The sequence below is a fragment of the Orcinus orca genome, chromosome 12 (assembly GCF_937001465.1).
Source record: "Orcinus orca chromosome 12, mOrcOrc1.1, whole genome shotgun sequence".
In the NCBI taxonomy this organism is placed as follows: domain Eukaryota; kingdom Metazoa; phylum Chordata; class Mammalia; order Artiodactyla; family Delphinidae; genus Orcinus; species Orcinus orca.
In genome coordinates, this window is record NC_064570.1 from 88,331,898 (window position 1) to 88,348,698 (window position 16,801).

General features: G+C 35.3%; 1 protein-coding gene across 1 annotated transcript in view; it reads left to right on the top strand.

Annotated features, from left to right (window-relative positions):
* The first annotated feature begins 2,019 nt into the window (after positions 1-2,019).
* The window catches only part of LGSN (lengsin, lens protein with glutamine synthetase domain), a 29,504-nt gene continuing 14,722 nt past the window's right edge, over positions 2,020-16,801 (top strand). Inside the window, exons 1-2 of the mRNA XM_004282508.1 lie at positions 2,020-2,076; positions 15,870-15,999. Of these exons, the coding sequence (XP_004282556.1) occupies positions 2,047-2,076; positions 15,870-15,999 (160 nt within the window). The 5' untranslated portion in view covers positions 2,020-2,046. The remainder of the gene's footprint in view (positions 2,077-15,869; positions 16,000-16,801) is intronic.

Below are 16,801 nucleotides of genomic sequence, written 5' to 3' on the forward strand. Positions count from 1 at the left end.
CTATGGCATGTATTATATTTTCAAGTCTTTCTAAAACATTCAGCTTAGATTTGAAGAAGTGTTAAATATCTTTCTTCATATTAGTTTACATAATATTTAATTAAATTGCATGTATGCAATAACCAGCACAACTATGGTAAACAATTGTGAAAATAACCACAGTCAGTATACAACTAGACTCGTGGGAGAAGAAGCTGGGCGGGGTGGGGGGGGAGCTGTTAAAACAGTTAATCTTGAGGTTTAGTGCAGGAAGAGTCCAATTATAATGAGGAGGGGCTAAAGATAATTTGATTAGTAGGTTAGATGATGACGTACAGGCCCAATGAGTACAACAGAGTTGGAAGGATGCTCAGTGAGTAGGTTGTCACTAGAAATGAGAATCTCTGAATTAAGATCTCTTTGACTTAATAATGTGCAGTTTATGCCTCTATTGGGCAGATAAGACAGCTCTTCATGACATGGAAAATCTTATAAATGAAGAATAACTAAGTTCTAACAACTTAGTAAGATCTAATAGTTTATCTGATTTATTTGTCAGAAATGTACCAACTCCGTGTTTTATGACACAACAATTTTTCCATTTTACTTCAAATATTAGAATTAGGATGAGTTATTAATTTGGAGGGTTAGGAAAAAGTTGTGGCTGTGGATGCAAACTGTATTTAGATTGTTGTGTTTTATGTAAATAATATTGATTATCTGGCAACTTCAGGTATAAGTTTTTACTTCATCTTGATTCTACAAAATAGATAGATGCATTATTAAATTTTATAAAGAGAATCAGCATTTAGGTTTGGATGAAAAACAACCAAGTGAACAGGTAAATAGGTTAATTTTAAGCTTTTTAAGTTTTAAAAGAGAAATGAAAACCCTTTCAAATACTCATTTTTGTAATTAAGAACAGAGATAAAAATTTCTCAGCAATATAGCAACTGTTGTACACAGTATGTTTGAATTTTATATTGCAGTTTGAGTAGAAAGAAACAAAGAGGGTAAACGGAGAAGATATTGACATTCATAAGGTAGGAAAGAGAGACAACTGGAACGATGATCAAAGAAATAAAGGAAAAGGTAGAGTTGATTACAACAAACATAAAATAATGACTATGCAATTGCAGAGATAGAACAAGAGAGTCAGTCCCAGCTGACCAGTTGGAGTTGGGCCTGGACTTTCTTGGGCCTAGACGCCCTGGAAAGGAGTGATCAGCTGTGGAGACTATACATCACACAAGGAGGAGGGTACAGAGGGTTTGACTGGATTCAGAAAAAGCCTCCTACCATCCCCCATCAACTAGACTTGAAGTTGTGGTTGAAGGCAGCAAACTCCCTTTGAGAAAGCATTTCCTGTTTCCTCTGACTGAGTTAGGATTGTTTCTGGGACCATGTAGAGCAGCTTGTAGATGATTTCTGTGCTCATTGTGGACAGCTGTAATGGCTGGGGTTCTTCAGAGACTGACATTTGGAGAATTGAAAAGGCTAAAGAAAGATGACAGTAGTTATACAACACAGGACCAGAATTAATTTAGAGACTAGAAGTGATGCTAGAAAGGAAAATAAAAATAGAAATTACAAATAAGTAGATCTTTGCCATCAGTAAAAATCTGGGTCACTTACAGGTGTATTTTTCCAAATATGTTTTCGTCTGTGGACTCCGATAGCATAGTTGTCTAATAAATATTTCATTATCTCAGTCTAACAATAGATTTCATTCCAGAATACAATTGTTATATAACAAAACCAGTATGTTGCAGAAAATGTTGATCAACACAGTTTTAAGCTTTGTATATCCTTTGTTTGTAGGGAGTCAGGCATAAATGAACATTTGTCATTAGACTCTTCTAGTGCATTTCTAGTGTATTGTGCCTTGGGCATGACACATCAGAGTCTGGTGCTTATCTTTTGTTACCTGTCAGACCCCTCTGGAAAGAGCCTCTATGCAATTCATCATCTGCAGTGTTTGTTTTGGGTATACATATAAATACATGTTGAATGCATTTGTTGGGGAGACTGTGGTTTCCTAAGCCAACTTAAGTAAAACTGTGTGAGATGAATGATGAAGGGGACCTTCTGAAGGAGGTATGAAGTTAATAATTAACATGTTATTTATCAAAATACTGACAGCAAAGCTTTTTATTATTCTATGTCAACTGTTTGAGTGTCAGAATGAATAAGGACAACGTGATTACACTTGTTTTATGTCTGCACTGGGGAAGTTTATGAAGAAACGCTCTACTACACATTGAGTTTATAAATGTAATAAAAACTAAATTCAGAATTTGCATTAGGAAAGCATATTTAGTTTGATGAATCATTTAAAATAACTTCATTAGGCACTGAGTTTGAAGCATAAGTATGATGTAAAAATTTTTATGCCTATTTTGGTTGTTATTGAGAGAACAATCTTTGTTTTCCCAAAGTTTTTGTTTCATTCAAACAAAAATGCTTTGAGGTTAAATGACTAAAGGTAAGAAGCCATTTTCAAATTATATTTGAAATGCACGTCATTTCAAATAGTGACAGCCACTCATCTCTTTTAGAATATATTTAAACAACTCAGTTGTCAACATGTAGCATTTCTCATTACTTCTTAATGTGTATATACCCAACTTTGACTCCTGTTATTCTCACAGACCATTCTGAAAGTCTAGAATGTAGACTGGGATGTATGTTGTGGTCAAGTCTAGGAGTATGTGGGTTTTCATTAGTTGAAGTTAAGAAAATACTGTGTAAGAAGCATGCCTACTCTGTGTGAGGCACAGTGTTAGACCAATGCACTGTGTTTGAAATAGTGGCAAATAGAGAATAGACTCCTCCATCTAGTGGGGAAGACAGCTAAATACCTAAGGAAGCGGGACTTGCCTGGTGGTGCAGTGGTTGAGACTCCGCCTGCCGATGCGGGGGACATCGGTTCGAGCCCTGGTCCGGGAGGATCCCACATGCCATGGAGCAACTAGACCTGTGTGCCACAACTACTGATCCTGCGTGCCACAGCTACTGAGGCCCGTGTGCCTGGAGCCCATGCTCCACAGCGAGAGAGACCACCGCAGTGAGAAGCCCGCGCACCACAGTGAAGAGTAGACCCCGCTTGCCACCACTAGAGAAAGCCTGCACGCAGCAATGAAGACACAACACAGCCAAAATAAATAAATAAATAAATAAATTTATTAAAAAAAGAAAACAAACACCTGAGGAAAAATGGGGTAACTGCTGTGTCTAATGAGCATAAGCAGTGTGCTTTGGGATGGAGACAAGTGCTTTCCACGAGGAAACCGGGTTACACTGTGTGAAGAAGGGACCCACTGCGGAGTGGCTGTGGCTTATCAAGTAGTGTCCTGTCATTGTCAGAGGCATCAAATGATAGACATGTGTAAGAGAACAAGTTAGTCTGAAAGTAAACTTGTAGCTGCAAATGATGGCTTAGAGAAAGTAGTTAGTATACACATAATAGCTTTTAGAAATTTTGATTTCTAACTATTTAATTTTCTTGGATTAGGTTTTACTACTCCTGAGCCTATGGCAGAACTGTGTTTTCTCCCCCACCTTCCACAATTTTAAGGATTCCAGGTGACCCAGATTTTGTGAAAATATATGAGTCACACTCTCCCCAAGACCAGCCTAGACCAAATGTTGATAGTTCACTCTTAGGAGAATACAAAAACCAACAATACGATTTTAAAGTACACAATTTTTACAACAAAAGACATATTCTGCCTTTTGGGAAAAAGTTCCCTGCTAACTGGGATGGACATTATATTTAATAGATGTAGTAAAGGTGAGTCTTGGTGTCCACTTTGCCCAACTCTTCATTGAATAACCTCCTCTGTGTTTTCCTGCCTAGGGTCATATTTCAGAGAGAGAATGAATATGAGAGGAGCGAGGGAGATGGTGTATGATATCCTTTTCCTGTTAACTGATGCCTAGAAAAGGACAGTGATTGTGTGCTGTACCAGACACTCTGGTAAAGTAAGCAGCAGCAGCACGAGGTTAACAAAGGCCCAATGGATTCAGGAGGGTGGATTAGATGTAGGAAGAAAATCCCCAGGATGATCATGTACCCAATCTGAACAAATTCTTTGTCAGAATCTTCAGTAAAAATGAACTGTTATTAACCTTAGATATGGTATGTCCCTAAAGAATATTTTATTGACATTCCCTATTCCGATGTCATGAAGTCGTGTGTTCAGTCAAATTCTTATCAACAGTGAAAAGAAAATAGATCAAAAACACATTCTTATTCCTCAAAATACACCCTATGGGTGTATGACATTGGGAAACTGAGGAAAATAGCAGCACATCAAGTTATCAAAATTAAAATCTATCTATCAAAAACCTTGAGCGTGGCACTGAGTTGCGTGATACGCCAAGAGACCTGGGTAAGATCTGCTCTCTGCCCTGTAGATGCTTATGGCTCAATACGGAAAACATCCACCCAGGTGGACACAAAAGGCTGAGCCTTCCACATTGAAATGTGGAAGAGAAATGGGTGCCAGCTGGGGTGAGACCAGAGGCTTCTCATCCTCTGCAGCCTCTGTATGTGTTGGCAGCAAGCATGGCACCGGGGGAGGCTGTAACTGACTGAGGCCACACTCAAGGCTACAGATTTACCTACCCCAACTTACCCTACTTTTCCTGCTCTATGCTACTGTGTGTGCAAGTTTATAAAGACTTCTTGATCCTATTTTTATATTTTAAATGTGTTTTGTCTTTTAGGATTCAAAGTCTTGTTTTCAGATTTCAAGGTTTTTAGCTCATTTTATAGTTATTTTCATTTGCCTCAAATGTACCTCCTTCCAGTTCATTAAGCGCCTCTCTCAATGTTAAAAATTAGGTTTGTGTTTCACATGCAGTGACTAAGAGTACATTCCCTGAAGCCAAAATGTCTGTGTTTTAATCTCAGCTCTATTACTTACTACCGGTGTCACATAGGGCAAATTATTGGACTTCTCTGTGCTTCATTTGGACATTAATATTACCAAATGGAAGAGGTATTGTGGAGGGATTAAATGTCTTAATACATGCAAAGTGCTTAGAATAGTGCTTACAACACAGTGAGCACTCATGAAACAGGAATTAGTTATCATACATACTTTAGTATATTTTAGACTGACTAGTAATATCTTCCCTAAGTTTTCATTTTTACAGCCTTAAAGAGTTTTACACTTTTTATTTACATGGTAGAACTTCATTTGCTTTTCTATGTCATAATGAAATAATTATATGTGGTATACATTTATATAAACACACATCTATTCACTTCTAGCCCATTAAGTCTTTCCTAAGGTATAGTGATGAGAACTATATTTAGTATTCTAGTTATAGGCACATCATATTTTTAAAAAGATAGAATGCCTTCTCCTGTCATATTTAAAATATTTTTGATGAGACCCAGTATTTTTATCTACTGCAGGCTATCAGTTGATATTTTCACCAACAGTTCTATAATGTTCTTGGATCTTATTTCAACTATATTACAAGAATCCATTATCATAAATATTATATTATATTCTAAATGTACATTAAAATTTTTCTACAAGTCTTTTCTTAGTGTTGAAGTATATTTGTTACTTTTCTGCCCATGCACAAAGCCTTCAAAAATTACTTTGATCCTATCTACACAGATAAATATATTTTTAGGTGAAAATCTTAATTTCTCTGGAAAATGTGGAGATTTCTTTTTTGGTTCACTTATGAAAAAGCAAAGTAAGACTGGTATACTAGCACCAAGCCCAGGGAATTGACCGAACGTTTTGCTTCCTTTATTATTTCAGCTTCCTTTGTTATTTAGTTTCATGTTATGAAAATAACATGGTGTTAGACCTTTATAAGAACATTTTTCCCTTATCTGAAACTACTGATTAGGCATTTTTTTTCTTGTATAGAATGTACTGTTGCATATTTTGCTTTGCCCCCGAAGTTGCGATTTTCTCTGGGCTTGGTGCTGATGTTGCTTATTTGCCATCTTGCTGGGAATGGAAGCAAGATCCAGAACTCTCCACTTGAGGAACAGCCATATCATTTACACTGTGACAATTGCTTCACACAGAGGCTTTTTATAATGATAGTTTCTCTATAATTCTTGGGCGGATGTGGATATATATTATGTTCCACCTAATCTGCCAACTACTATATAGATTATCTTATCGCAAAGGTGGTGAGCATCTATGGTGGTAGAACTGGAAATGATCTGGGTCATCTCTGACATTTTACTCTCTAACCTCTCCACAAATGAACTTGAGGATAAGAAGCTTGACACTTTTCCAAATAGCCCATCCCATGTTAGCCCATTATATTAAGTAAAATTTGGATTCTCTGTAACTTCCAAAAAATTTATTTGTATTTTTCGTCGATGCATAGTTTCACTTCAAAGGATGGAGATGGCACTCTTCGGTTGGAATGTGAAGTTAAAAAACAACAACTCAGATTTCTTATTGCTTTTCATGTATTCAGATGAAGGTTCCTAAAATGCAACACAGTTTAAGGATGAAAATTCTTTAAAATATAAAGATGAAGGTCTAGTTTTTATAATAAGTAGATATGTAGATAGTGTCTTTGTAAGAATATCTTATTTTCTATAAGTTGGGTCCTTGTGCATAATGATCTCAGGGACTCTCTAATTAAGTGAAAGACTAAAGTGACTTTGCAGAGACAGCTTGGTGGAAGGAGTGAATTACTCACTAAGCCATAAAGCGGTGTGGAAGTTTTTCTTTTTCTATTTAATTATTTATTGCCATGTGGGATCTTAATTCCCCTACCAGGGATCGAACCTGTGTCCCCTGCAGTGGAAGCTCAGATTCTTAACTACTGGACATCCAGGGAAATCCCTGACATTTTTAAATAAACTCCAAATGATGTTCATTTATCTGGGAAGCCAGACAACTTAAAAGGAGAATACTTTGACTAAGGTTTTAAATAAGACATGGAACAGATCAGCGTATACAAACATAGTTAACTGCCAGTGAATATTTTCACTGAAAGTGAATATTTTGGTTCTCTTTAATGTTTCTGAGTTTTCTTTATTTTCTTTCATATAGTTCTTTAATGTTTAGAACATTCTTTTGAAATATTAGCATGTTTCAGCTATGCTATAAGGAAGGATTGGAAATAAGATTCTATATTTTAAAGGGAGTAATCATAACACTGGAGATAAGGTGTTTTGAGGATAAATATGGTGAATAAAACCCTGAAGGAAATTATGAAATGGTGAAATTAATGGGGAGAGGGGACAGAGTTGTGGAGCAGCTTGTCACCAGCAGAAGCTTCTCTTTCTCTAAGCCCTTCTCGAGAAAACTTTGAAGGATTCCACATAATATTTTATCTAGGAAAGCTGTTTTGATTATGTCAACCTATTGGATTACTATCAAGTCCTGTTGGACATTTAAAGAAATCTCATTTGGTATTATTTATGAAGGAGAGATCTGAATCAAATGTCCCTTCTGGCCTTGTGTTTCAACATGGTAGACCTTGGTTGCCATTAATTCATTCATTTATTAGAAAATACTTAATCAATTTCCATTTTATTCTAGTCAATATATTAAGCTCAAGGGTATATCTAAAATGGCCCCTTCTAGGACTCTCCAATCCCTTGACTAGGTTCTCTTTGTCAGTCTTTCCTGATTTCACTTCCTATGCCATCTGTCTTGGATTTCATGTCTCATTATTTTAGCCTCTTACTTGCCAATATCTTCAACTTATTTTTGTCATTGTCTTCCTGAGTTTGTATCATCACAAAACCTCAACCATGTGTTTTTCACAACACCAACAGAGCTTTGCTGGAGAAAAATAATTTACCTGTGAAGATTGGTGCCACTAAAACTTTAAAGTCTTCAGTTCTTTTAGACACTAGACATTTTTGTTTCCTGAGTTGGATTTTTCTGTTCTCTGCTATGTCTATGTCAAACCACTTCCATTCTTCTTAAACCTTTAGTTTTCCATACACTTACTGTCTGAGCACACCCAGAATGGATAAGAAAGATCAAAGTTTAAAATTAGTTTTAAATTCAGATTCTGCCACTCATTAGGTGCAATTAATCTTACTGAGGTACAGTTATGTCATCTGAAAAGCACTCATTAAATGTTGAGGATTCCCTTCTTTCTCTCCTACTCCTAATTCTCCTCTTCCTCCAGATTTTTCCCCTCTCCCCTCCTCTAACCTTCTATCTTCTATCTTCTTTACTTCCTCTTATGGAAGGAGATATATTAAAGTTATTCCTTCATTTCAACTCTAGTTTCCATACTTTTTGACCTTTCAGGGATCTCGCTTTATCCTTTTTCTCCTTTCTTCAACATCTCCTTCTTTATAGACTCCTTTCATTAAGTATTTAAATACAATACATGTAAGTCTTTTCTTCCTAAAAGCAACATAAGCTTTTCTTGGACCCCTAGGCACTACTCTCCCATTGGCCATCCTCTCTGTCTTCTTCTCTTGTATTTTTGAGTTGTATTTCCTGCCTGTCTCCACTCGATGGTGGTGGACACCTCTGGTGCACTTATTGTGTGTGGACCCAGGACTGAACACTTCTCAGTCCTCCTCAGTTTACTGCATTCTGGCTGCTGCTTACATTCTTCCACTGAAACTGCTCTTACCAAGGCCTCCAGTGACCTTGTTGCAAAAAACGATGGGCAAGTTTTAATGCTAACTTTATTTATCATTTCAGTAGCATGGCCTATTGGTGCTCCCTTCTTTGAAATACAGCTTTTATCTTTTTATGTCAATGAAGCCATCCTGTCCCAGTTTTTTCTTTCACATTCTCATCCTTTGTTCTCTGACTACTGTCTGAGATTCAATTTCTATGTTTAATCATTAAATATTGTTGTTCTCATTTTTATCTTAGTCCTTATTTTTTTCAGTCTCTGCTCTTTTTTTCCTTAATAATTCCAACCACTGTCAGGCCTTTGCTTTTTTCCTTTTGTTTCTTTTGGGTTCTGACCCATATGGCTAATATTTGCTGGGTACCTCCAGATGACACACTTATCTTAGATTCTATATACCTGAAATAGAACCCAGAAACTCTCCTCTCAGGTCTCCTCCTCATTTGGGTTTCCTGGTCAGAAACCTTACTGCTATCTTTAATCCTTCTGTCTACTTTATTTCCTATATCCAGTCAAACACCAACCTGCCAAATCTACCTCCCCAATATATCTGTAGTATGCTCATTTATTGCCTCATCTCTACAGCCATTATCCTAGTTCAGATCACTGTAATCTATACCCTAGATTGCCCAAGTGGATATTGGGAGGTCTAAGTAGTTCCTTGGTTTATGGCTGCAGAAGTTCTTAATTCTAGAAGGGGCACCTAAATACATACTTGGCACTTAAGGAATCATGATACTTGGGCTAAACTAATCATTGCCTTAAGGTTTGGAGAGATTGGTAAGGCTGGGTTATGCAGGGCCTCAGAGAATACTAATTTGAATTTTTCCTGAAGGAGATGGGAAACTGTGGAAGTATCCTAAGCAGAGAAATAACAAGACCAAAATTGTGATTTAGAGAAGTGATATGGGCAGAAGTCTGGAGGATGGGTAGGAGAATGGTAACACTGAAGGTAAGGAGAAAGTCGGTTATGACTGTGGTAATCTAAGAAAAATGTGGGAAATGGAAGCACGTACTTTTAACTGGGGAATTATTGAACAGAATTACCACACTGTAGTCAACTCTTCCTACTTTATGCTGCTTTCAAGTTTTCACTATTATAACAAAGATGGCACTGGACATGCATATAACTTTACATATTTTGAATTATTTTCTTAGACCAAGTTGCCGGAAGTAGGAAAATGTTTAATAGGTATGGATATTTTTAGATAAGCTGATGTGAGTTTAGAATGTGTTCTTTGAAGTATCTTTCTACAAATATTTTGAACACATTTCTTCCCCTTTTCTTTGAAGAATACATTCTAAGGAAACTGAAATTCTTTTCTCTTTGATATATTCTTTTAAATTTGATAATCACTGATCCTTTTTAACATTATTTCTAACACAGGTTAAAACTTGATGTGGCTTTTTTTCCCCTGTGCTGTACAGTAGTTCCTTGTTTGTTATATATTTTAAATATAACAGTGTGTACATGTCAACCCCAAACTCTGATTTTATTAATGAGGAGAGGTACATGAAAAAGCAAGCAAGCAAATACAAAAACAAAAATTAAAAAGAAACAAACAAAAAAAATACTTGATGTAGGGATGTGGGATTTTTTTTTTTCTTGCTGGCTGTTTCATGCATCTCCCCTCATCAACAAAATCAGAGTGTATGGTAAATGCATTAATAATTATACCACAGACTATAGCCAGTATACAGGGGTTAAAACAAGGATTTTTAAAGTATTGACATTGAAAAGGTAACTGTTAGAGAAAATTAAAAATAAATGAACAGAATCAGTGATATCTAGAATCTAAATAACACTGGTTACTTTATTGGAAAGAAACTTATTAGGTCAAATTATGCCTAAATTTAATGCTTGGCAGTATCCCTTTAGGTTAAATCTTTTAGATAACTTGATCAGCCACTGAGTGTAAATGCAAAATGACAAACATATTAAGCCATATAAACAATTTTCAAAGGAAATGCTGTGATGAAAAAAACATGAATTATGAAAATATCTTGTAATATGAAATATTCTTTAAAGACCATTCCTGTGTATGAACTGAAGTCATCTGATAGAATGAAAGTAGAAAAGTATCTGAAGTGTGAAAAGCTTCTCTGGTGGAAATGTCAAAAGAAATCAGAGTCAACCGGTTGTAGTAGAATTTTGAGACTGTCCAAATTAAGCATAAATTAGATTTGTATGTTCACACATATCTGTGTTTATGCTCATGGTTTTTCCAGCTTCGTTTATTGACTTCTTTCTATCTTTAGTTCAAGTGTCCCCTCTTCTGTTTAAGCTTGGCCTAGTTTCCCTGAAGACTCTCTGAAGACCCTATTTATAAAACAATCTGCCTGTTTAATAGCAGTGCTGTAGAGTACAAGCATGAGTATGTTGGCTCCCAGCTGAGAACCCTCAGACTACTTGACATATCCTCACCTCTCTGAGAGGTTCCACTAGTTTACTGTGTTCAGAGTCTAGAGATGCTTAGAAAAGAGAGGGATTAGAGCCTGACTGAATAAGAGTCATCTCTCATGAGTTAAGGGCCCATGAGGTAGCCTAGAAAGAGGTATCTTTGAAGCAGAGATCTTCAGTAATGCATGGTGCCTGGGTAAAGATAATCATGACTAGCATCTATTTAGTACTTACCACGCATCAGGCACTGCTTGTCCGACTAAACGGTGCAACCAGGAAATTTGTCGGCTGCACCTGTAATGTCAATTACTTGATCAACATTTCTAAACTGGTTGGTAAATAGCTGCTGACGAGTCCCTTGAAGATACCCCAACCCTCTGAATTTCTCTAGCTCTCCTACTGTTTCCCTGGGGCCCTTAGACCTCTCCATAATCCATCTACTAAAGAGTTAACATCTGGTCCTGCAGGGACCCTCTAGAATCCTGTCCTGGCTTCCCAGCACCCCAGCAATGATTCTGGGGCATTCTGACTGACTGTATTCATTAATAATGCATTAAGCACTTGTGCTCTGGAGCCAGTTTCCTGGGCTCGAGTCCTAGCTCCACCACTTACAAGATGTGTGGGCTAATTAGTCTTTCTTTGACTCAGTTTTACTCATCTCTAAAATGGAGATGACAATGTATCTCTCTCAAGTGGTTGTTCTGAGACGAAACGCAGAGCATTTAGAAGAGAGCTGACACTAAAATAAAAGTATTTGTTATTTTTATTATCTGTACTAATGGTTAAATATCTTGACCATCTCTACTAACCACCACTGATGGGGAAAAGATAGGTGGTCTCTGCTGCTATCATTGTGCCCAGGGCCTCTAGCACTGCTGAATATTCTGAACAACATTCCAGTCTTTTTGAGATCTGGCTATATGGGAATTGAGTATCTTTCTTCTCTTCTTTACTACCTACTTTATACTTTAAATTGATTGTCAACATTTTAAAAAATCATAGAATTTCAAATGAAAATCCAGATTTCTGGCATTCCTTGGAAATTTGGAAAACTGGCATCACTAGGGCCACATTTTGTCACGGCAACTGTTGGCTACAGCCACACATTGGTTCCTTCCTTGGATGGATGTCAGCTCTGGTGTTCACCATACAGCCCACTGCATCTCTGTTACTTGCTCAGCATTGAGTTTGCTGCCTCTGAACTAGGGTATCCTAACTATATCTCTTTCTTTGTAACATGGGAGCCTTCAATTTCAATAACAACACTTTATCTCCTATACTAGATTGTAAGATTCTCTATGAAATGGACCATGTTTTATTTATTTTTATGTCTTTGATTTTACCTTACCCATAGTCCTCATTGTTTGGACTGATGAAGTTTAAGCTAATAGTGACTTAAGATGGTTTTAACCCTTATTCAGGAAAGAGTTATTAAAACACAATATAATTGTAGAAGAATATGTAACTGAGGGAGTTGAGTGAACAAATTTTTACAAGTCATACAGATAATCTTATAAAATAGAAGTGGAATTTCATCTAGTTCAGCTGTCTGCTATGGTGATGTGGGAAGCTCCCCAGATAATTCCTATTCTTCCTTGGCAGTCATATGATCTTGAACAAATCATTTCCTGGTGAACCTGTTTCTGCCTTGGCAAAACGTAGGTGATAATAAATGTTCCCTGAAAGTTGTGAGTATTAAATAAGATATAACATATTTTTTAAAATACTTGTTATAATACTGGTTATAAAAATACTTGTAAAATGTTAATATACTTTTGGGAATTGTACTTATAGCAGTGTTTACAGATGAAAATACCAAGGATCCAGAGGACTTGCTACTTAGTGGAAAAGTCAGAATTAGGACTCAAATCACATGAATCTTGACTAGTAGATTTTTTTTTACTGAAACATCATTCACATTGTAACTAAATGTAGTTAAGAGATTAAGGAGAATAAAAATACTTATTGGAGGTGAGGTAAATCAGGGATCCACTAAATTTGTTTGAGCTATTATAGAAATGATCATTTTAGTATATAAAGGAAAATCAGAGGACTGAACTAAATGTATTCTTCATTTGAAAAAAAATTGAGCATCTATTTTGGAGTCAGAGGCACATACTATGACTTAGTTCTAGGGTTTTTATTGGTGAAATTCTCAGTGTAGGAACTTGATAAATTGTCCTTGTTTTTCTCTTAATAAACTTTCCCTTTTGGTCTGGTTTATATGAAGGCAGGTGAAAATTACTAAAATAAACATTCTCTGGGTTTGAGTTTCTGAAATTTAGGAAGCAGAATGGCATTTTGGAAACCAGAGGACATGTTTGCATCAATACTCTGTACTTTCCATTCACTTTTGTGGCCCTGGGCAAGTTATTCAGGGTCTCACTTTTCTCATTTGTAGGATGGAGATTCTACCATCTTGAGGGTTATGCTGAAGAAATGTGCCTGACAGAGTGCTCAATTGTAGCACATTGTTATTTGGTTGCAGTTAGAGTTTGAAGCTGGAAGAAATCTTAAAATTTGTTTCATTTGATTCCATCAATCTGCATATGAGAGGATCCCTATGAATCAAACTAACACAAATATTAGTCTGCTCAGTTTCCTTTGAAATTTGTGTAACTGGCCTAATAAGTCATTTTCTAAAGAAGACTTCTTAAAAATAACCAGAGACATGAATATGTAAAAACATTTACCAAAATTACAACTATATAATGTATATTTCTGGCAATGCAATCTTAGAAATTGTGAATATATACAATAAGGCTAGTATGTCACTGTCAGAATCCTATCCAAAGTGCATAGGGATAATTTACACAAATATTTGAATAAAATTATAAACTACTAAAAAAAATAAATTACTATAAATATCACATGATCCAAATATAAGATTATCTGTAGTGAAAGACCACAATTTTCTAAAAAGTGAAACTTAAAATCACACAAGATGTTAAAAAAAAAAACACTATGGCCAACTTAAAAATTGCTTCAAAATTTAAAAGGCTAGATCTCATGTTAAGTGTTCTTACCATAATAAAATTTAAAAAATTTAAAGTATAATGTTGGTATTTAGTATCCATTAAGTGCTTAATAAATATTAGTTTCTTGAAAAAAAATCACACAAAGACTTTATCCTATGAAATATATCTTTTTAAAAACCATGGTAACAATAAGAACAATGTACCATAACTATATGTAGACACAAAACAGTTAAATTCATGTTTCTTCTTTTAGTCTTCAGAGATTGAATTGATTTAATTGACAAATGGTACAGCTGTTCCCCAGCAACCATTCTGGACATGTATTTATAACTTGCCTCCAGGGATGGAAACTTCAGAAATAGCTCTTCAAAAAGAAAATAGCTCGAAACATTTTAGAATATAGTTTTTGACCCTGATCCTCTCACCTCAAACCACAATGAGGAGTTTGTAAAAAAACATTAAAAATACCAGTGACAGCATAATTCCCTCCAGGTTCATCCAACTTGTTGCAAATGGTAAAACTTCATTTTTTATGGCTGAATAATATTCCATTATATATATATGCCATATTATCCTTAGTGAAATAAGTCAGACAGAGAAAGACAAGTACTGTATATTTTCACTTATATGTGGAATTTAAAAAAATGAACAAATATAACAAAACAGAAACAGACTTGCAGATACAGAGAACAAACTACCAAAGGGGAGAGGTGTGGGGAGGGATGGGCAAAATAGGAGTAGATGATTAAGAGATACAAACTACTAGGTAGATAATAAATAAGTTACAAAGATGTAATGTGCAGCACAAGGAATATAGTCAATATTTTATAATAACTTTGTATGGAGTATACTCTATAAAAATATTTAATATTGTACACCTGAAACTAATATAATATTGTAAGGCAATTACACTTCATTAAAAAAAATCAGAAAAGTTGACTTGGTAGAAGTAATGACACCTACACAAAACTTAAAATAGAATCTGTAGTCAGTACATTATGATGTGCATAAAGTATCAAGCCATTTGAGTAGAAAATAATTGATTCTTTTAAAAATTATTTCAGTGAAGTAAAAATAAAAGTGTATAAATGAAAAACATCAATGTCAGCTTTTTACTTTAAAAAATTCTTATTTATTTCAGTTGTGACTCAGGACTGCAGGGATTATTCTGTCCACTGATGGGGCAGAGACACCATAGCTCTCCATCCCCAGCCCGTGCCTCACTGTCCAGCTCCCCGTGGGGAATTGCCCTTGACAGCTCTGTCAAGGGATCCTGTCAAAGATTATAACTAGAGTGTTGAAGTTAGGTTATTTTGTTTTAATATGTATTTCTTTAGGTTTTCCTAAGCTATAAAACACTTTGAGCATGACATTGTTTCACATACATAAAATACAGTCACAAAATAGAATTTTATGAAAGCATGTGCTTTTTTGAAGTAAATATTGACACAATTAGGATGAGGGTAAGAAGAGGAGAATCTAATTCCTTAGGTATAATACTTATGTCTCTGGTCAGAAACATTAGAGATCCTAAAAAAGAGAGAGAGAAATTATAAAAGAGGGCTTTTAAAGCTAAAATGGGTTTGGTAAAATTACTTAAGAATAAATAATGCAAAATATCCCAGAGTAAAAAATATAGAAAATCCTGACTAGTTGGGCAAGATTTTAATTTATTTGGTGATATTTTTTGTACCACATATAAAAGGAGATACAGAAAATCCATCCTGTCAGCAGAATGTTAAGCCTCTTAATTTTGAATTATTCAAGTGGATGTGGAAACAAAATTTACCTTGTTTTTAAAGTCTTCTAGAATCATTTTTATATCATCATTCTTTCTTGACCTCCAAATTTCATTGTGTGCATGATCTGTTATTTGACTTTTTGTTTATTAATTATTACAGGACATCAGAGATGAAGGTAATGAGACTAAAGCCAGCAGGATGAGTAAATTAGGAAATACAAGAAAGGAAGTCACTAAACTACATAGTTTGTCAACTGAAATAGGAGAAGTGGATATAGCCAACTCAAAAGGTATCTTGCTACTATGATCCCTCAAGAATATGTAGTCAAAGATAATCTCTATTTGGTCTCTTCTTCATAAAACATTTTTCTTCTCTTCTATGGGAGAAGCAAAGAAAGAAAGAAAATTTATCCCTACATAGGCAACATAAAAGATGGAAAATATAGGCTTGCAGTATAAATATATAAAAATAATAAAAATATTTAGAATTTTAAGGGAGTAGAACTAAGAAAATAGTAGTGTGAACAAAAGAGAGTACAGAACAGAAGGAACATATGAGTAAGAAAAGAAGCATATTTCTGCTCTGAGAATGAGTACAAAGATCATTACTGAGAGAGGCCACAATGAAGATGTGGATCAAGTTTTCATAACACATGTTGGAATTCCAACTAGACTCCAGTGGATTTGAAACAGTGCTGAAACTAGGAGTTGATGTGGACAACAGTCTCAATTCTAGGAAGAGTGGTGTTCCAAGGCAGGGGCAGTACAAATGGCCAGTGCATGGCAACAATAAAATGCAGTTAGACTTTTGTAAACTTTATTATTGTTTTAAAATTCTCTACAGAAAATGCAACCCCATATATCTTGAAACCAGGGTGAACTACTCCCACTGCCCCTTATTTGGTATGTCATTGCCTAGGAATAAATTATTTTATCAAGTATTCCTCTTTACATCATATTGAAAGACAGTTGAAAACAGTGCCAACATTTTTAAACATTTTTCTTTCTTTATTTAAATTGATGTATAGTTGATTTATAATATTGTGTTAGTTTCAGGTGTACAGCAAAGTGATTCAGTTATATACATTTTTT